This window comes from Chrysemys picta, chromosome 11 (assembly GCF_011386835.1).
Source record: "Chrysemys picta bellii isolate R12L10 chromosome 11, ASM1138683v2, whole genome shotgun sequence".
Lineage (NCBI taxonomy): Eukaryota > Metazoa > Chordata > Testudines > Emydidae > Chrysemys > Chrysemys picta.
Genome location: NC_088801.1, coordinates 37,435,349 through 37,456,862, shown reverse-complemented (window position 1 = coordinate 37,456,862; position 21,514 = coordinate 37,435,349). Strand labels below are relative to the sequence as shown.

The 21,514-nt window shown below is 40.9% G+C and overlaps 1 protein-coding gene across 2 annotated transcripts in view; it reads right to left on the bottom strand.

Moving 5' to 3' along the window:
* CERS6 (ceramide synthase 6) overlaps window positions 1–21,514 on the bottom strand; it is a 208,959-nt gene that overhangs the window by 45,927 nt on the left and 141,518 nt on the right. For both annotated transcript variants that reach the window (XM_005290402.5, XM_005290403.4), the window contains exons 5-6: window positions 6,759–6,809; window positions 2,601–2,693 (exon numbers count right to left, since the gene is read on the bottom strand). In XM_005290402.5, coding sequence (XP_005290459.1) covers window positions 2,601–2,693; window positions 6,759–6,809 — 144 coding nt within the window. The remainder of the gene's footprint in view (window positions 1–2,600; window positions 2,694–6,758; window positions 6,810–21,514) is intronic.

The window sequence follows — 21,514 nt, the reverse complement described above, 5'->3', positions numbered from 1 at the left end:
GGCTTGCCTGAGCTCCTTTCACACGGCACTGCTGTGGGTCCTGTGTAGACTCTGTTCATCATGCCCTTGGAGATTTTTTCAAATATTTTGGCATTTCGTCTTTTGGAACGGAGTTCTGATAGCATGGATTTATCTTCCTAAACTTTCATCTGATCCAGTACCTCCCGTTCGGTCCATGCTGGAACTCTTTTGCGATTCTGGGACTGCATGGTCACCTGTGCTGCTGAGTTCACCACACTGCCAAACAGGAAATGAAATTCAAAAGTTCCCGGGGCTTTTGCTGTGTACCTGGCTAGTGCATCTGAGTTGAAAGTGCTGTCCACAGCGGTCACAATGGAGCACTCTGGGATAGCTTCCGGAGGCCAATACTGTTGAATTGCGTCCACAGTACCCCAAATTCGACCCGGCGATGTCGATTTCAGCGCTAATCCCCTCGTCGGGGAGGAGTACAGAAATAGATTTTAAGAGCCCTTTAAGTCGACACAAATGGCTTCATCGTGTGGACAGGTGCAGGGTTAAATCGATCTAAAGCTGTTAAATTCGACCTAAACGCGTAGTGTAGACCAGGGCTGAGTCATGGGAGAAATAGACACTTTATTGGTCCCCAAGAGGTTTCAAATTAGGAAAGTTTTGGAACATCACAACGGACCTTTTGAGAGCTGCATTTTAACACTGTTAGATACTGTTCAGTACTTTCCCACTTTTTATATAATCAAAGACGTTAGCAGGCATTTTAAAAAATGCATCCAGGTCAGCATTCCATAGTTTTGCAATTATGACACTCCTGCCCTCCAGAGGTGCACAGAGAAGGTGGAATAAAGATATAACTGAGCAGAACATAAGGCTAAATACATGCAGTGGGACTGCTTAGATATAATGACACATGTCTGCAGGAATAACCTGAATGATACTGTCACATTTCTGCAGAGATTTGGTATTGGTTTTCATATTTGCAAATGGTTGTGTCCTGCCTGCTACTGCTGCTTACACGGATCGTATTTGGATTGAATTCTTCTCCACTGTGAGACCCCTCTGCTGAGCCACGTTTCTCTACACCTCTGTTGCGGGATGAGTAAAGTTGTATTGATTTCAAGCCAGTGACTGATTGCAAATGTAGCAACTGTAAGTGGATTGGGCACTCGGAGCAAATAGACTGATATGTCTGTGTCAACTGTTCTGTTTACACTGTATCAGCTAATAAAGATTTGAGATTCTCGGACATTTCCTTGGGCCTCCTGCTTCTGGAGAGAAACTTTGCAGATGCTGGAAAGCGAGTATTTTCCTTGCTGAAACAAACACAGACCAGGATTCCCAGCAGTACACTGTGGTTCCAGGGGGAGGATTCATTTTCTTGAGGACACTCTTTATTCTCCACTTTGTTTCCCAGAAATATGGTCTTGTTAGAATAAACTGCCCCATTAAACAGGGAGATTAACTGCCCCATTAAACAATTTTCTTTTAAAATTATGAGTTAGGCCGTGATCATTTAATTAAAGACTGTGTCAAAAGGGGAATGGGCAACCTTAATACAGACATTTCATTACTTTTCAGTGACTGACTTTGCAACCTAAATAAAGTTCTTTGAACGGTTTTTCTAAATGTAATTTCCTTATTCTTTTAAAGAAAAGTAACAAAAATAAATTCTATCCTATGCAACTTTAACACGTTACAATAATCCGAAGCACAGCATTAACATTGTGTTTTAGACCATTACTGTAGAATACAGCACAGGGTTTTTATTGTTGTTGTTCTTTTTGGTTTTGTTATGGATTATCATTGTGCAATTCTTGCTGCCTGTTGAAGGAGGAAGAAGGGGAAACAAAATGGAGCAGGCTGCCATTGGCACTGTTCGATAGCGTTCTCATATGGACAGCCAGCACGGACAACGTGGTTCTGCAAGGTTATAGGTTTCTGGTTAAAAGCCCACCTGCTTTGTATAACAGGCAAGTTCCCAGATGATGACTTAAAGATGGACACATTGGGAATGGATTTATTTCACAGTCTATACAGTTTTCTAATGTCAAAATTTCATTTTTTCCCCATTACACAGAAAATAAAAGGCACTGGGTTTTGTTTCACAATATAGCTACATACAAAAGATCTGAAGCTTCTTGAGGTTTTCATCTGTAAAGGAAAGACTGATACTGTAGTAAGTTTAATTTAATATCAGATACATTTATATGCCTTTATCTTGTCATTACAGGGAGATGAACTCAAAGTTCTCATGAATCTTACCACAGATGGTCTAGTAAATTCACAGCAGTATCTATCTAGCTCTGACACTGATGCTCTTATCACATCAGGTCAAGTGAGTACACTAGTTTGCTGATCCTCAAGAGACAACACAATCCCTGATGTGAGAATAGCAGATTATCAATTGACATTGCACCCTTTGCTACTGAATATTAGATTACTGTGGTCTGCTTCAACAAGGTGCAGAAAATGTCACATCCCCCTGCCCAGGAACAGAATGATGTGCTTGCAAATTGAAATAACACATGTCTAGCACAGTACATAGCGACAGGGCTGCATGCTCCCCAAGAGTCAATGAAAGTGTGTGTTTACAGCCCTTGACAAGTCTTTACACTGATTGTTCTTACCTTTCTTTTGATGTCAGTGAACTGAGAAAACATTAAGGACCAATAGAATGACAACTCGACTATGTAGTAGTAATGAAGGTCAGGCATCAGCGGCTGAAAGAGGAAGGTTTAAAAAGGTTGAGAAAGTAATTCACTTTATAAACACTAAACTCCACAAAGAGAGGGGAAATTGCAGACTGGCTAGGGGTTATCTTCCTTTCTCAGACAGTTCTGAGGGGTGCCTGTTCCAAGCACTATAGCACTGTGAGAAGAAGCCCCTCCTCATCTCTTACTTACACTTCTACTCTTTTATGTTTAGATCCTGACAACTGAGCTATACCCTTTCCCTGCAATGCCAATAAGCCAGGCCCTAGTTCTTTAGGTACCTAGAGCAGAAATGTTTCTGTCCAGTTTTGAACCCCGCACTTCTCTCATATGCAGCAAAGGAATGTTTGATTATACAATTGTCTCCTGTTGCTTTCCAAATCAGCTGCAACCAATTTAGAGCATACCAAAGGCTGCAGATGCACAGTGAATTGGGAAGAAATGGCTCCAGTAAACAGTCTTACCTCTGTGTGTTGGCACCATGATGGTATTAAAGTAGTGCTGTCAACATCACCAGGATGAAAGTTATATCAGTCTTTCTAATGTAATTTATTCTTAAGGGGTCTAAAAATGACCTATGAACATGCTATCTTTTGGAGGACAGGAAGCAATTTGTATAGATTAAATCCATTCAGACCCCTTTGGCCTACAACACAGAAAAAAGCAGGGCCCATACCCTTTCCTGCAGCCCAGGAGTGCTTGACACAGCTGAGAAGGGCAGAAATGTAAAGGGGCTTTAAGTCTGGTCCCAGACATAAATTAGAGCAGACTGGGGGCTACTCTAATTTACACTCAGCCATGCCCATTTCCTGCTCGTCATGTCCCCTACATCAATGACACGGAGGGGTTCTGGGATAGGAGATGTTACTGCATTTTTATGCCACTGGAGGACTCCCTTGGGCAGAGAGTATCCTTGAGGGGCCAGAGTCACCAGGTTTAGACCAGCTTTGCACTGGAGGACCACCCAACGTTGTTGCAGAGCAGGGCAAAATCTGTCCTACATGTGTAGTTTTGATCATCATTTCTATTCTATAACACAAACAGATTTTTTCTTTTAAAATCTTTTCATGTCAATAAATCTTTATTTTCATGTATTTTTTAATATTTAGAAAACCCTCTTTAGGTGCCCAGCCAATGTTCTGGGATAACTGTTTTTCCTGCTTTGTAAAATACAATACAAATTTTTTAAAAGTGCTTAAATTTACTGTTGGTTTTTTTAAGTTTCAACTATGTCAATCATACAGACAATGCAAAAACTCAATTGTTGCCATCACCAGGTCTGCTTGCCCATTTTTAGACAATCTTTTCTAGCTTTTTATGTATTTGCTTAGTTTTTAATGTAGTGCTGGTAAAAGGCACCTTTGATAATCCTAGAATCCAAAGGCATGGCGAGTTGGATGGTAAGCTCTCCCCAGTTTCCCCACCAATGAAGGAGCAATCCATAAGTGATAAAGTGTAGTTCATTCTCTCTGGGCCATTCAGTCCTTGTCTGCTCTACTGACATTGCCAGTAAGGAGGTTGATTAGCGGCAGTTTTTTAAACTTAATTCTAGTATATGAAGTAAAAAGGAAGCTGGAATTACAGTCAAAGTCCCCAAAGAATTTAAAAGGAAAATTTGTATTAGAAGAATTTTTAGGATTGTTGGGTGTTCTCTATTGATAAGTTTTTCTAAACCCAAGAATCAAGATAATTCGGGTGGCGGGAACCCCCACACTGTGAGGCTATGCCAGGTTTCATCTCATAAATGCACAACAAAAGCAGAGAACTTGATCAGTTCCAATGTTAGTTCCCGATCCTTAACTTCAACAGTGCATAAAGTGAGGATTTGGGCCTTAGCAAACCAAGTGAATGCAGAATCACCCACTTGTCTATATCTATATAGAGTTGTGTTGGATTTCTGGAATGCCATGTTGAATAATTCATGTGAGTCACAGCATGATTAGAACTTTTATCCATTTAGAAAACAAAGAAAACAAACAAAACCCCCGCAAACACAACCTTGATTGGAGCCCAACACACATTTTTTCTCTGGGACAATGACTGTTTTTATTTTGTGATTTGCTAGCTATCAAAACTCATTCTCTGGCACTGGACCTTCTCTTTGTCTGCAGCTTGTTTCTATAGATCTCATAGTTCTCCACTAGCATTCAAAGGGTACAACTAATTTTCTCAGGAACAAAGGGCAACCTCTCGGTCCTGATCATAAGCTTAGCAAATATTCACACTCATTAGCCAATCATACTGATTCTTTCTTCAGAAGCAGATTTTCTTATGTATGTAATATGCAGTTTACAAACGTCTTGACATTTTAGACGTCTCAAATTGCAAACTCTTAAACTGGTTTCTCTTAGTTTTTTGGGTACTAATTATCGCTTATGGACAGGGTCCCTTATTACAAAGGACATTTCTTATTTTTTCATCTCTGTACGACAAGATTGGGAATTGCTGAGTGCTGCAAAGAGCAGCAAGATATACCCTGGCAAACTATGTGAACACTGCTTATGAGAATACTGCTACTACTATCGGGAGGAGGAGTGGGGCGGGAGAGCTAAGAAAACAGTCCCTTATTTTTGAAATACAATGCTGGCAACCCTACTTATGGGTTTATACAATGTCTAGAACAGGGGCAGGCAACCTATGGCACGTGTGCGAAGGCGGCACGCAAGTTGGTTTTCAGTGGCACTCACTGAAAACCTGGGGGGCTCTGCATTTTAATTTAATTTTAAATTAAACTTCTTAAATATTTTGAAACCTTACTTACTTTACATACAACAATAGTTTAGTTACATATTATAGACTTATAGAAAGAGAGCTTCTAAAAAGGTTAAAATGAATTACTGGCACGTGAAACCTTAAATTAGAGTGAATAAATGAAGACTCGGCACACCACTTCTGAAAGGCTGCCGACCCTTGGTCTAGAACAATGGGCCCCTGATCCTTGCTGGGGGTTTTGAGTACTGCTTTTACACAAGTAAAGATGAAAAACAACATTTGGGGCTAAACAGGTGAATGTTTGGAGGCTTTCTGAAAATTTGGAATTTAGATGGGTAGAAATGCTGTAAAACAAAAACACAACCACAAGTTACCACAAGTCTTGAAGCCCGCATCGTTAGGTGATATTTGTGATTTTTGATACCTGATTTTAAAAAAATACTATATATCATGACAATGGATTTATGTTTAAAAGTATTAAGAAGACAGATGAGGCATAAGGAAATGGTTGCTCTGAAACTGGCAATTAGCTCCAAACATAATTTTGCTCTCACTCAAACAGCTGTGAAATCCCCAGGGCTCTCTAATTGTAGCCTGATGCTTACTTACATTCTTCTGTAATCTTGCAAGTATGATACTTCTGTGATGAGATAAATGCAAACTGGTATTGCATAAAAATACATATCCATTAAGCTGAACTTTCCCAAATGGCTGCCAATGCCAACTCCTAACCACATATGCACGATGACATTTTTCTCTAATGAGCTCTCTAATTAATATATTATTTAAAATTTGATATTAATAGATATTGATTAACTGATGCTCCCAACACCTCTGAGTGATAGGTAAGTATTATTAGTTCTCTGAGAATATCTACACAACAATTAAACACCTGAGCCTGGCCTGGGTCAGCCAACTTGGGCTCATGGGGGCTTGGGCTGCGAGGTTGTAAAATTGCTGTGTAAATGTTCAGCCTCAGGCTGGAACCTGAGCTCTGGGACCTCACGAGTGGGGTGTGGTTTCAAGGCTGCGTTTCCCACACTTTGAGTACGAGGAGGTATCTCCTCCCACCATACATTTCATTCAGGGTTCAGGGGAGATTTTTGTCCCCCAGACATACTGTCTTTCTGCCAGTTATCGCTGATACACTTTGTCCTCACGAGGAGGGACGGGTATATTTCCTTCTCTGAGGATGCGGCTCATGTTGCTCCTCCATGACTTGGACAATAGGGGGAGGGAAATGGTGTCTGTTTGGTAGTCTGATAAAGCTAATCAACATTTGCATAAAACGTGGGGTTTGCATAGTAAAAACAACTTCTCAATGAGGTTGTATATTTATTTCTATATAACAGGATGACTTACCTGATATGGGTATCCATTCCAGCACTGCCTTGTGTTCCAGAGCCAGGGAGTCTTAAAGACACAAAACAAAGGGGCATGTTAGTCATTGTGAAATGAAACAATGCAGTCCTCGGCAGTTAAGATGTAAATGGTTAATATTGTCCAGGGACTAAATCCTGAGAGCTGCTGAGCATTTGTATGTCCTCCCATCGGAGACAATGGGCACAGAAAGTGAGTGCTAGACCCCTCAAAGTTGTGTGTCCCATATTAGAACAACCCACTCTGATGTTCTGTGCCTCATGGGAACACCCTACACCCCCGTGTTCATCCTTATAAAATGATTGTGTGGTATCCAATGCAAAGTTTGTCATGTCGAATGTCTTCGGAAGGCTCATGATGCACTGAGCATTGTTGTTATAGTGATGTTATAGTAATTGTTGTTACAGTAATGTCATAGTAATGTTATAGGTTATAAATTCATATATATAGTTAAGAGGCTGAAAATGTAGCCTCGTGGCTTAAAGCAAGCCCAGGCAAAAACTCTCCAAAAGCAGAGGGGCATTTTACACCTCATCAGGGCATGCATGGGACAAACCCAGCCCAGCCTCACAGGAACAAAGGACACTGGCCTAGGCAACAACAAAGGATCTGTTGGACTCTCAAGTGAGTCACCCCCCTTCCTTTGGTCAGTTTGAGACTATGATGAGGTAACGCTCACCTGACTCTGAAGGGGGGGGGAAGCCAAGAGGGAAGAAAGGACATGATAAAAGGGAGAGATGTTTGCCATTCTCTTCCACCTACATTTACAGACACCGCACCAAGCGACTGAAGCGCTGATCAAAGGGGAGAGCCTGGCTGAAGGGCAACCAGCCAGCCTGTGGTGAGACGCATCTAAGTTTGTAAGGGCACTGAAAGTGTTAAGATCAGCTTAGAATATATTTTCCTTTTATTTCATTTGACCAAATCTGACTTGTTATGCTTTGACTTATAATCACTTAAAATTTATCTTTGCAGTTAATAAATCTGTTTGTTTATTCTACCTGAAGCAGTGTGTTTGGTTTGAAGCATGTCAGAGACTCCCCGTGGGATAACAAGCCTGGTACCTATCAATTTCTTTGTTAAATTGACGAACTCATATAAGCTTGCAGCATCTAGTGGCATAACTGGGCACTGCAAGATGGAGGTTCCTAGGGTTGTGTCTGGGACCGGAGATATTGGCTAGTGTCATTCAGTTGCACAATCCAAGGAGCAGCTTACATGCCAGAGGCTGTGCGTGAACAGCCCAGGAGTGGGGGTTCTCACAGCAGAGCACGGTAAGGCTGGCTCCCAGAGTCAAGGATTGGAGTGACCTAGCAGATCACTGGTCCAGATAACACCAGATGGGAGTGTCACACCCACTCATTCATAAAGAGTTTTACTTGTTCATGTAGGATTTTTGCTCACTATGTTCTAAAAACAGCACACTGTACATTCAAGTATCAGCGGGATAGCTGTGTTAGTCTGAATCTGTAAAAAGCAACAGAGGGTCCTGTGGCACCTTTAAGACTAACAGAAATATTGGAGCATAAGCTTTCGTGGGTGAATGCCCACTTCATCAGACGCAAGACGCAAGGCTTGCGTCTGATGAAGAGGGCATTCACCCACGAAAGCTTATGCTCCAATACTTCTGTTAGTCTTAAAGGTGCCACAGGACCCTCTGTTGCTTTGCACTGTACATTCAGTCATTCTTACAGCTTGTGCACAAGTGGCAAGGTTTTGTGTCACACTCTCAGCATCACAGCTAATAAATAATACCTAGCTCTTGTACAGCATTTTTCATCAGTAGCTCTCAAAGTGCTTTACAAAAGAGATCAATATAATTACCCTCATTTTACAGATGGGGAAACTGAGGCACAGGGCGGTGCAATGACTTCCCCAGAGTTACCCAACAGGTCAGTGGCAGAGCCAGGACTAGAAGCCAGGTCTCCTGAATCTCACTCCAGTACTCTATTCACAAGGACACACCGTCTAATGACCCTGCTGGCCTCAGACTGTCAAAATGTTTAGTCAGAATTGCTTCAGCATAGGTTGCTGTTCAGTCCAATCCAGGAAAGGGGATTATTTCCTCCGCCTCCACCCTGACTGTCCTGCCTCCCCCATGGAGATCAAATCAAGTCCCTACAAGCCTGGTTTTGGTTACCGCTGTCCTAAAGGATAGAGGTTGCCATCATACCATATATTCTGCTTGCAGTGATGTCCTAAGGCAAAATGAATGCTGAGGGAGAGAAACTCACCGTAGTGTGTAAAATACCAACTGAATTTTCCATTCAAAAAGGCCAATCCAAAGAAGTCAGAAAGCCGTGACAAGAAGGTTCTTGTGGAGATGCATCACTGCTGTCCTTAATTTGCTTTCTGGCTATTTGCACAAGATTTATGTGACTATTTATCCCCCAATTTTTCATGAAAGAATAGAACAGGGAAGTTTCCTTAAATGTCAGTAAATCTATTCTTTCAGCAGGTTTATTCCTTTGTTCAGTTCAGAAGGGATTTCAGTGTGTTGCAGCATTGATAAAAATAGCAGCCAAGGCCTGAGCGTCTTATATTTATTACCAGCTAGTGAACGAGTTTTTCCTCTCTTGAAGAGGTTATTTAAACTGGTATCCCAAAGAGCTGCACCCTGCCTCTCTGTTTCTTTAATGTCTATTATGATATACCTATGATTTGCAGAATACATGGCAAAACATCAACTTTCAATTTTTTCACACCACACAGCAGGAAGAAAAATGTGCTATCAGTTGTCCCGAAACCACTGCCCTCCCAAAACAGCAACTTGGGAGGCTAGAGTAGGATTTTGCAGATACTGTGGGCGCAAGAATGCCTAGTGTTCCAACATGCTACTGTCACTCAAAATTAAGAGTCAATGGCACTGTTTCCCCAAAGAAGAAATTTCAAGATGGCAGCCAACAGCTCCTGTAAAAGAAAAGTACGCGGGTGAAGCAATTCTATACAACAAAATGGCAGGTGAGTCAGTCAGAGCCCCTTCTCCAGCAAGAACTTTATCTCTTGGTTGCAGAAAACCCAATAAGCACCAAATACTCAGCTCTACATTTCTTACCCATATATACAGCCTGGAGTTCAGAGACCAGACTTCTCCCCTGTGGTCCCTCCCTTTGTGGAATTCCTGCTTTTAGGGCCATAAATGGAGCACCTATGAGCACAAGTTGCCAGTAATTTATTGTTTGCCAGGGACAAGGTATCTGTACCCTTTGGCAGAGACATTAGGAACAGGTATTTATTTTTAAAATCCTACTTGAACATTGATGCTGACTTCAGATAGCTTCTTCCCAAGTACCATGGTCCTAACTGAGGAGCCTGAAGCTGCAATCTTAGAATCACTCAGATCAAAAGTCTTCCAAGCTCTAGTCAAAGTATATGAAAAACATTTTGAAATGGGCAGCAGGTGTCGACTTGCTTTTATAAGAGAAAAAGGACACTAACAAGGGTCACAGGACCAGAGAGAGCTTAGAATCAATACTAATTATAGAAGAGCTAGAAATGTAAAACTGTCAGCTTAGTTAGCAGAACAGTGTCATTTTTTTACTCTGTGCGACAGTCAGAGCAGAGTAGGAGTTTGAGGGCTGAGTCACTTATTACTACAGAGTCTCCTGATGCAGAAGTGAGTTTATTTACCAGACACCATATTTGTTTCAACTATACTTATTCCACCCAGCAAGCAATATACAATGTATTAGGCCACTTTAAAACAAAGAGCTATGTTTTAATCCCTTAGTGTCAGTGGATTCCTTTTTCATGCTAGCTCATTGTGTGGACATTTCAACCAAGTGTTAACAGGAGCAATTTCTAAAACTTACTAAACCTTCTTAGCATTTACCATGAAAGGCAGCATGTCCTAGAGTAGCTAGTACACTGCTGTAGGAGTTGGGAGACCTACCTAGGTTCTATATCTGGCTTTGTCTGCCTTCACACTGACCTGCTGTGTGACTTTAGACAAGTTACTTCACCTCTTTCCACTCCTACCTTTTGTTCTATTGTCTTTAGATCATGAGCTCTTCAGGACGGGGCTGTTTCTAAGTGTGTGTATAGTGCCTAGCACAATGGGGTTCTGATCTCAGTTGGGACTCGAGGCACTACGGTAACATAAATAATAATGATGTCTGATAATAATTGAAAAACTATTTCTATTTTATTTGCCTACAACCTAGTGGAAGAGAAGATTTTTCAAGGTTAAAGAAACACTGTTGCCAGTGAAGAGATTCAGCTATTAGGTTTTGACAATGGTTTGATTTGGGAAATAATTTTTTTTTAATACAGAGTCAATGTGCATTTCTCTCCAACCCCACCCCCGTTCTCAGCCCCTGAGGTGTTCTCTCCAGCCTTGGGGAGTTCTCCATTTTTCTACACTTCTCATGCTGAAGGCCTTGCATTGGAGTCACCCATCCTTACACGCAAACAGATAAAGGGATTCCCTTAAAAAGTAATCAGCAGTTTCTTAGTCAACCACAGAGGTTTATGTTGAATAAAATGAGGTTTTCATTCCCTCCCAGGTAGCTGAGTGAATTGCATTCCATTGGACAGGTCGGACAAGAGATTATGGGTGAAATCCTGGTTGGTCCAATTGAAGTCAGAGTCTTGCCATTTGACTTCAATGGGCCAGGATTTCAACTCAGGAAAGGAAACAGAATTCAGGCCTCCTGCAAAAACCTACAATGCATTAGACTCAATTTACAATGATGCTTCCAACACAAAAGTTGCAAAAGTTACTGTTCCAGCTAGTTGTATTGTTTTGTATTCCTCCAGGTATTAAAAAAACAAAAACAAATCGTTGTGTTACTAAATTGAATTTTATTGTAAATCAAAGAGGGCAAGCACACACCCCACTCAATCCCTCAAACATCCTCTCCCGTTGAATGCTCAGTGTTTACACAAGGAAGGATTAAGGTATGATCTAAGAAACTCGACTGTGCTGCCAATCTAAATTGATTTGCCAAGATTTCCTTTGCGCATAAACAGGAAGGGTTTTTTGGAGGCACTTGTACTTCATGAAGCACAACTTCAACCTGGGTTTCAGTAGCTCTTGTACGATGTGAAGCACATTTCTAAAACTGAAGTACCCATCCACGGGGCTTTGCACAAACATGTGGACGAGCCGTGGGTCAATGGTTCAAATGTATTCAGTGACTTTACAGAAGCTGAGCTGCTTTACATCCAAGTGTAATGAGGGCACAAACATTTTAGTTAATAGGCCTCTCGGATTAGCACCCTTAGAGCAATAGGTGTATCCACTACAATGAGATTTGTTCAGATGAACCCTTTGGGCAACACTGAGTCACGACACACATTCTCTTAATTTCACTTTTAGTCAGAGCACACCAGCTTCGACAAAAGCAGAGCAAAAATCCATGTGCAATGCAATGAGTGGGCATCAAGCCAAATAAAGTGGACACTAACTAGAACATTATTCTGGGGCTTAAAGCAGTTGAGAACCAGGCTCCTACTATCTTTAATGATTCTCATCACAGAAAGGATTTGCACTACATGAATGGACAGTATAAATGCTATTAATAATATATTCCCATTTTCAAGTTATGTGAAGAGTTATAATTAGCTTCTAACTTGAATTTGTCATATAAGAGAGTGTCCCTGCAGTACCTATATGTTGATGGTGATATTACTTGGCTATTGAAGACAATTTCTAAGTTTAAAATTGTTTTACTTTATGTTGAAATTAAAATAAAAGTTACAAATATATACAGAAGGAACTAGGATTCCAGAAGCTGATATGAGGAATCCTTAGCACAGCCAAAAAGTTATACCCGGAGGTCTCTAAGTGATAACTGCATGGAGTTCCTAATATACAGTACATCTTGAGGCTTTACGAGTAAACTTTAAACTTCCTCTTCTCTCTGTTAACAAGAATCATTTCATACAAGCATTTTACAAGGTTCAAATGACTCAATCTTATTGTACCTCTGTCTCTTCCAGCTGACCTACATAGAAATCCTTAATGGTGAGGAACTAATGCATGTCCAATTTGCCTGCCTATTGGAATGGAACCCTGAGGGGTTTTTTGCCAATAGAAGATGTTCAGATGGGAGTTTGAGTTCTTGTGGATATAAGAGTTTTAATCTCCAATGTTTTGAAGCCTTTAGTACTTGCCCTTTTTCACTCCTCCTACTCACCAGCCAGCAAAACTTACTGGGCATGAGGGGCTGAGGTGAACGTGGAGCCAGGGCTTTACCTACCTGCTCCTCAGGGGAAGTGGGGGCATCAGGCACATAGCAGCCCCTGCTCTCCCCTACGTGCCTAGAGTCACAATCCAAGGACTAATGAGGCTGCCCAGAGGGCCCCCTTGTTTGGCCATGTTAGATGCAACCACAATGAAGCCTTTAATAAACTAAACTGTCTACTAGGCTGGGCAAGAGTTAAATGAGAGAAGTTCTTTGGAAATGCAGAACATTTGTTATTGATACACAGAATTAAAGCATGTCTGTCTTATAGCTGCCTAAATTAAAGCCATTCAAATATCATCAACCCATTCATTTAGGATAATTCCTACTTTTAGCCAAATCTGAAAAGCAATGACTGCCTTTCACATCAAACTCAACTAGATGCAAGAGATACTTCATCCATTTTCCCACTACCTAAATTATAGGTGCTGGCAAAATATTCACATTTATTTTTTTTTCAAATATTATGACACATCTTTAACATTTCTCCAAAGAAACCTCATTACAGTATTTGCCAATGCTGAGGTTTGGATTCGATTAAACTTTGAGTACTAAATAAAATAACAAGTTACATTAGAGAACACTCAAGGCCTGATCACAAAGCCTGAAAACTCATCCCAAGTTGACAATGTATACCCTCACTGAATTACACAGCACTGTGGCAAAGATGAATCCACTAATATCGGGTAATATATTTGGGAGGCGTCACGGGGAAAGGGATACTGTGGAATGCTGAATCAAGAATTCTACAGATGCTGGAGAGAGGAGATTTGCCACTCAGTGATTATCCTTCATGCCTGCTTAGTTGTTGAAGCTTCTGGGATTTCCATGGGCCACCCAGAGGTGAAATTCAGCTGAACTGAGCCCCATTAATGAATAATCCTCTTTTACCATGTAAATGAAAAGCCAATATAGTGTAGCAAAATACAGACTGTACTGTGCAATTGACCCATCCTACTTTAACTATGGTGTAATTTCCTAGGCTGATGTCCTGATAAAAGATGTTGACTTCAGAGGGCTCTTTCTACAGTCTATAACACTGGAAGATGGGTGCCTCACACTAATAAACTATGACAAACGCATGCATTAGGATGGGTAGTTCTGGACTATATTCTCTGTGCAATTGTTGGCAAATAGAAAATTAACCCCCTGCGTGCCACATATGAGCAGCTGCCCTGCCACAGAACAGTTGTACAATCTGTGCAGAGTTGGTTGAAACATTTTTGCTGATTTGGCAAAATATGCTGTTGTGTCAAAGTCAAAACATGTCTCCGAATCTATCTATCTGTTTCCACTAAACTTTCATTGGGGAAGTTTTTGGGTCAGGGACAAAGCAAGAGCCTCTATACTGGGTGGTTAGGACATGATGTGGGTGGCCCAGGTTCAAGTCCCTGATTTGAAATGATCTGGCCTGGGATGAAAAACTCTGCGCAGACCAGGAACTTAACCTGGGTCTCCCACATCCCAGGCCTGTACCATAACCACCAAGCTATTGAGTGAGTCTGATCCCCAATAAAAACACAATTGCTATCCTCCAGTCAGCTCTAATTGTGTGGGTTTAGAATGGGGTGAGAAGGATATGAGAAAGTGAGAAAAATTTTCAGAAACTTTACTCTGACTAGCCTCCATTTATCTCCTCTCCTTTTTAAGACATCTCACCTGTTTTCCCCTCCATACTCTAGCCCTACCAGTAGGGGCATTGTTCAGACTCCCACTGACTTACAGGTGCAGTTGTCCATTGAGTCCCTCTTTGCGATCCATTAAGGGCATCCACTCTAGGCTCCCAGCTCCTCAGTCGTCACCTCTCTTGGGCAGAGACCAGAGTCTCTCTCCCTCCTGGGTTTTTTCTAGACTGCGCAATTCCTTGCCTACACTGTGATATCCGTAGCAGGTCAGACTGCCTAAGCTGGCGAGTGTCTGCATTTTGATTTCTCTTTGAAGGCTATGAACAACATAGTTGCCAGCAGTTATGAGTTATCACACAGCTCTTTATAAGCAAGCACATTTATTCTTAAGATGAAAGCATTACCAAGAAAACATTAAGAAACAATAAAAAGGCCTATATGCATGCTTACCTGTAGTCACCCATTAGTCTTATAGGGACTCAGTAGGTCAAGTCCTTTCAACCCTTCCCAGGAAGGATTGGGGCCCCCCTGTACAGAATATCCTGTATGTTTTCTGGATCAGAAAGCAGGCCGAGTCAGTCCTTTCTTTGTCTGTTGGTTTGTGAAGAATTTAGTTTGAACCAGTTTTTGTGAGCATCTCCAGGTATTGGTACCTCTCTGGAGGTGTTACAACTTGAATTAATTTGCCTAATCTCCCCCTACTGTTCTTAATTCCTGGAGGGTTGTGGTCACCTTTCCCCAGGGAATTACATATAATCCCTGGCCCAAAAACTTAATACAGTAACACCTCCCAAAGTTATTACAGGGAATTGCCATCTCTGTCACCCACGCTTCAAGGGGGTGAACCAGATTCCGATATCCATATGCATGCTCAATAATACATCCCTCCCTGAACAGTGCCACTGACTCCAGTGGGACAAGCTGTGGAGTAAGGTGTGACTCACCTGGAGTAGGGCTGGCAGAATCTGGCTCTAAGGCTAGGTCTACACTAGGGAGGGGGGTTGAGCTAAGATACGCAACTTCAGCGTAGATCGATCACTACCCGCCGATCTGGTGGCTAGTGTAGACGTACCCTAAGTTATCAAACCAAAAACAGACCAATTACACAACAAAACAAACTGGAAGGGGGATGTAGGGGCTGAGGGGGGGAGAGAAAGGCAAAGCTGAAACAAAAACAGCATAAAGCTGTAAGTGTAACACTCAAGGTTTGGAATCAGTTTTTGCTGGGCATAAAGTATCAGTTCTGCTAGCAGTTTTCTGTGGATTTTTGCCTTAAATGGCATGAGAGCTCAAATGAAACTTAAGCTTTACCCCACCTTTAGTGCAGTGCCTAATCAGTGTGGCATGCATGACAGTGAAGGATGATAAACAGCTGTAGCATTTACTGTCATTTATTAAGGAACAATTCTCTCTCTTTTTCTCTCCTTATATAAAAACCTGTCTAAAGCTTTCTGTCAAATATCTCTCTAAATCCATTAGCTAGAGGAATTTTATTTCTTAAAGAACTTCTGAGACAGGGCAATGGTGGAGAATTTTAATACTGTGCAGGAGAAATAATGTGAGAATTCTGCATGTTAGCAAGAAGCCCTTGGCTGTTTTGCATATATTGTCCTATCCATTTTCTTTAGAAAGAGACACTAATTGGACCCAGGCTTCCAAAAGCCCCAAAGCAATGAAATCTGCATACTTCGCTCAAAGTATTGTTAACATATAGTATGTGAAAGAAAGGTCAAATTTTGATAGTAGAGGGAAAATTGTAGTGCTGTACAAAACTTCACCTTACATTTGTATTCTATTCCTTAAGCAGCAAGTGGTGTAAGAGGTAGGGCTGAGTGTCTATCTTACAACTGAATGCTACTTTTGGCGATCTCTCTCTCTCTTTTTTTTTTTTAAATAGAGAGAGAGTTAGGTTGCAGTTAATCATACACTGAACCAAGTACAAGAGAGGAGTATTCTCCTGCCCTTCTGTACTCACAAGACCCAGAGTATATTGAACAGATTCTCAAAGCTAGACATGCACATTTACTTGTGCACATACATTTTCATGCAAACGTTTGATGTGTGCATGCAGGTATATGCTTTCACACACAGCCACTTAGGCAACTAACTGGTCATGCACATGCACATCAGATCTTTTGAGTGTAAAAACTGGTCCCGTGCAAATTTATGCAAACAAGTTTGGGTGCATAACTTTGAAAATCCGTCCCTCAGTTATTTGCAGTATGGACCAGCTTCCATTTTTCTGTACACACTTTTACTTGTACAACTGTTTCCTCTCCCAAACTTCATTCATATATCTATTTATGTGCACCACCCAGGCACAGCTAGGAAACCAAATGCACAACAAGGACACACACATATTGGTCCTGTAAACACAAACTGGTTCATGCCCTCTTCTGTAAGCACAATCAGATACATACATCAGGGTGGACAGGCAAACATTAATGCAGACCCGAGACTGGCTGAAGTTTGTTTGCTCCATATACTTGAAACAAACAGTATTTCAAAGACAGATTTACATTTTAAGTTATCAAAGGCAGTAGCCTCCTGTCAATGTGTGAAAACAGATCACTACTGAAAGGCTGAATCACAAAAGAGTCTCTTGAAGATCTGAATTGAAAGATATCTTTGCTAAACATTCAGTTAGATAACTGCAATCCTCAAGCTTGGCCAGATGTTTTATCAGAGTACAGTGTGTATTCAAAACACAATAGCTTATTGATAAAAAAAATCACATCTCTTGAAAGCTGATTCAATTCCAAATCCACTTATTCCCCCAAATAAATTTTCAAAACAAAATGATACAGTGTTCTCTTCAAAAGCTTCATGTAAACCCCAGTACTGGGGAAGATTAAAATTACCCTCTGAAATCAGGAAACGCAATCAGTGGGACCGGGGGAGCCCCCTCAATGCCAACTCAATGCCCACCATACTGTAACTCATATTAGGCCTGACACACTCAGTACCCACAACACACTGTTGTCATAATATGTACCTAAACAGTGTCATGTAAGATATATGTAAACTGGTGACATCCTGGTCCCAAAATCATTGCATGATGTATGTACAGTTTGTGTACAAAGAGTTATGTATTTGTGTTAGAAATATGTTCTTAAAATGTATATGGCATAAATCCAGGCTGCCCTAGACAAAGGAATGTGTATTTACCTGTCCAACTGGCTTGATTACTGGCAGAAGACAATGAAAGTGCATTTACATATACTGTAAACAGAGTGAATAAGCTACAGCTTACAGAGCACATGAGGGGGCAGAGTCTGAACCCCGAGGCAGAGACAATGGACTTTGGGTAATATAAGGGGAGCAAACAGACAGACATTCTAGTTATCCATCACTTAGGGAACAAAGGGAACAGCATCCTTGGATTCTGTGAATGCTGAGTCCTCTGACCTGGAAAGCTGGAGATGCTGGTAACTTGATGTGAGTAAGAAAACTGCTTAGGCAATGATTGTAATTTGCTAAGATCAAGTTTTAGTCACTAAACGGTGTTTTTTATTTTGTTTTGTTTGTAACCAGACCTGTCTCTTTTTCTCTTGCTTAGTATCACTTAAATCTCTGTTCTTTATTAATAAGCTTGTTCTTGTTTTATTACAACACCATCTCAGTACTGTGTATTAAAGTGAAGTGAGAGTCTTCAGCTAACCTAACAGGCTGGCGTGCATTGTGTTTCTTTGAAGGAGGCAAATCTAAATTTCTGTGACTGTCCAGTGTTACTCCTTCCCTGGGGAAATCGGGAACTGGAGTTCACTGACTGTTACTGCCAGGCAAGGTTTAGATTGGCAGAATCTTGAAGAGTTTGCTGGCAAAGCAGACAGGCTGGTGTGTTAAGGAGCTAACACACAGTTCTGTAGCAGCTGAGCTCTCTCTCTTGCTGAGGCAGAGGGATAACACAGTGGCTCACAGTTCTGGGTGTCCTGAGCAGGACATCACAATCAGCCATCATTTAAAAAAAACAATTTTATAAATAAGAAAAAAAATATACTTAGCATTTATAGAGCGCTGTATGTACAACACATTTGTCTGGAGTCTTAACAGGGCATGGATTTTTGCTAACTGGGTTTACTACCAGGATTTGGATGGAATTTACTGCATTGACCTTTTTCTCAAAGATTCTTGGTAGTTTCTAGACTAAGTACCACAGAAATTTTCAGTATATTTTCACTAAAGTCAATATAATAAAAATTTTGGGCACAGTTCTATCCTCATTGCACTAATACATGTCCTGAGGCCAGAAGATGTTTCAGGGTTTAGGGCGTACCGGGCACTGAAACTGTCATGTGTGGTCTCTGCCTATGTCCTAGGGGCCAAAGTTTGACCTCAGATACATAAATGCAATTCTCACTCTTAGCTGCATCCCAGGTCAGAATATGGTCTTTATTATCATAAAATTTCCATCCAAAGGAACACATTTGTATTTTGTTTAAAGTGCATAAAGTGGGACTGAGAAAAAAAGCTGCAGTGTCATCGTTGACTTAAAAATACAAAACATGTAACTATTTCCACCTTCTATATATTCAACATGAATTGAAAATTACAGGCTTTTAGTGAACAGTGCCTTTCATATTTGCAGTGGAAGGACAATTATTTATCATTAACAGACATTCCAATCTTCTGGCATGCAATCTTACATGCTTAATGTAAATAGTATCTCAGTCTTCAGACAAAAAAAAAATTGTAATTAAGACCATGAATGCTGGCAATTCTTTTTATTTAACAAATTTATAAGCATTCCTCCTGCATGCCATTGTTTTAATAAGTATTCAGTACTCTGATTGGAATTACTTGAATTGCTTTCTTTTTTTCTTGTGTAGCACCTGCATCCTCTCACCATGGTAATGCTGAATTGCTGCTGACATTAGAAAAAAAGTCAGATTACCATGGCAGCACACAAAACATCCTTATGTAGTCCTGAGCCCCTACAACTCTACGTTCAGATGTAAAAATTATTCTGCCCTTTTATAGTGAAACCAAAAGATTTTCCAGAATCCACAGTAACCTGGGATTCTCCTTCTTTTGTGGCTTAACGGATGTCTATTTCAGTGGTGATCTTGTAAGCTTCCTTTATTTTAAGCAAACCAGGAACACCTAGCAAAATATTTTCTTCCTTCTGCATTGTGAAACCAAGATTGTCTTGTCTCCTGGGTACAGAAAAAACTATAGATTTTAATTTGTTAGAAAAGAAATCAAAGCTAAGCAGCCATGAATTATTAAATTATAAAAGGAAACACTAAAAATGATAAAGGATGCCAGAAGAAGATAACCTACTGTTTTTCCCAATAATATCTTGCAGGAAATTTTCATGTTGATTGTTGTTTTCTTTGTTTTTTTTTAAAAAATATCAGACTCCTGAGTTGTGATCCATATTGTTTAGTGAAAGCATCACTTTGCTTAAGCATTATTAGCTCATTGTATGGACTTTGGTGTTTTGAGTCAAGAACAAAAGCCAAGAAATTTTGACATAAGACTGCATTGTTACCTTATCCCCATCGAGCTTAGGCATTACAGCACAGTGGAGTAAGAAATTAATATCCATGGTTAGATCAGACCCACAGCTGTAAGAACTTTGAATACAGGAGCACACACCATGTGCTGTACTAGACAAGCAAGGCTGGGGCTAGGAGGGCAGCTATGTAGCATTTCCTGGTGTTTACAGATTTCTGACAACATGCTTATGTTATTTTAAAGGCGTTTCGTTTAATTTGCTTGGATATCATCATTTATATAGCTTCTGTTGCAACTGCTTCTTCCTGTAAGTCAAAGCAAGAGTGCTATTATTGTCTTTGTAGTTTCAGTTGGATGGCTATTGTCTTGGAAGATCATTGTTTACATTAGGGGTTCTCAACCCCTGCGGGCCACATGTGACCCAATTAGCACACAGCTGTGGCCCAGCTCAGCTGTGTGCTAAAGGCAGGCCAGCATGCCGGGTCCGCCAGGTTCCCAGGGGCGGGAGTCCGGGGTTGGGGCAGCCGGCTGGCTCCGACCAGTGAGCTCGGGCAGCCAGCCTGCCCTGTGTGGTGGGGGGGCTGGGACTCATGGCAGGGGTCCCAGGCAGGCAGCCAGCAGGCTCTGTACGGTGGGGGTCCAGGGTCGGGGTCTGGACTGCTGCTGTCCTGCCACCTGGCCCCTGTGGCCCAGGAAACACATTGTGGGCCGCATGTGTAAACATCAACATTTCTTGTCCATTTTATCTCTTTGCTGAAAAGAAGTTAAAATGCTCCCTCCATTATCCATATAGCATGAAAAGAAGAATAACAAATGTGCAACAGGAGTGCATTTGTCTGGAACAACCAGACCATTTTTTGTTTTGACATCACAACTGTATTTCCATAGACATGCACTGAGCTTGTTTGGGACCCAGTAAACACTCATTGTAGCAGCATATTTTTAGGGCAGTGGTTTTCAACCAGGGGTACGTGTATCCGTGAGGGTACATCAGCTCATTTAGATAGTTGCCTAGTTTTACAACAGGTTACATAAAAAGCACTAGCAAAGTCAGTACAAACTAAAATTTCATACAGAGAATGACTTGTTTATTCTACTCTATATACTACACACTGAAATGTAAGTACAATATTTATATTTTAATTGATTTATTTTAGAATTATATGGTAAAAGTGAGAAAGTCAGCAATTTTTCCAGTAACAGTGTGCTGTGACGCCACTGTCCTAGGGTAAGCCATGAGCTAATCATCTTGAAATGTTTTCCCTTCGTCATCTCATCCAGTAATGGTTCTGATTTATTTGGGAGACTGAATATGTTAAAATCAGAGGTAACTGCTGCTTGTTTTTTGTTAGCTATTTCTCAAACATAAGCCTCTCACCTGTTTAAATATTTCCTTTAGAAATTGCAGAAGCACCACTCTATAGATAGGACTAAAAGCTTCCAGCCTCCAAAATAGCTTGTATCT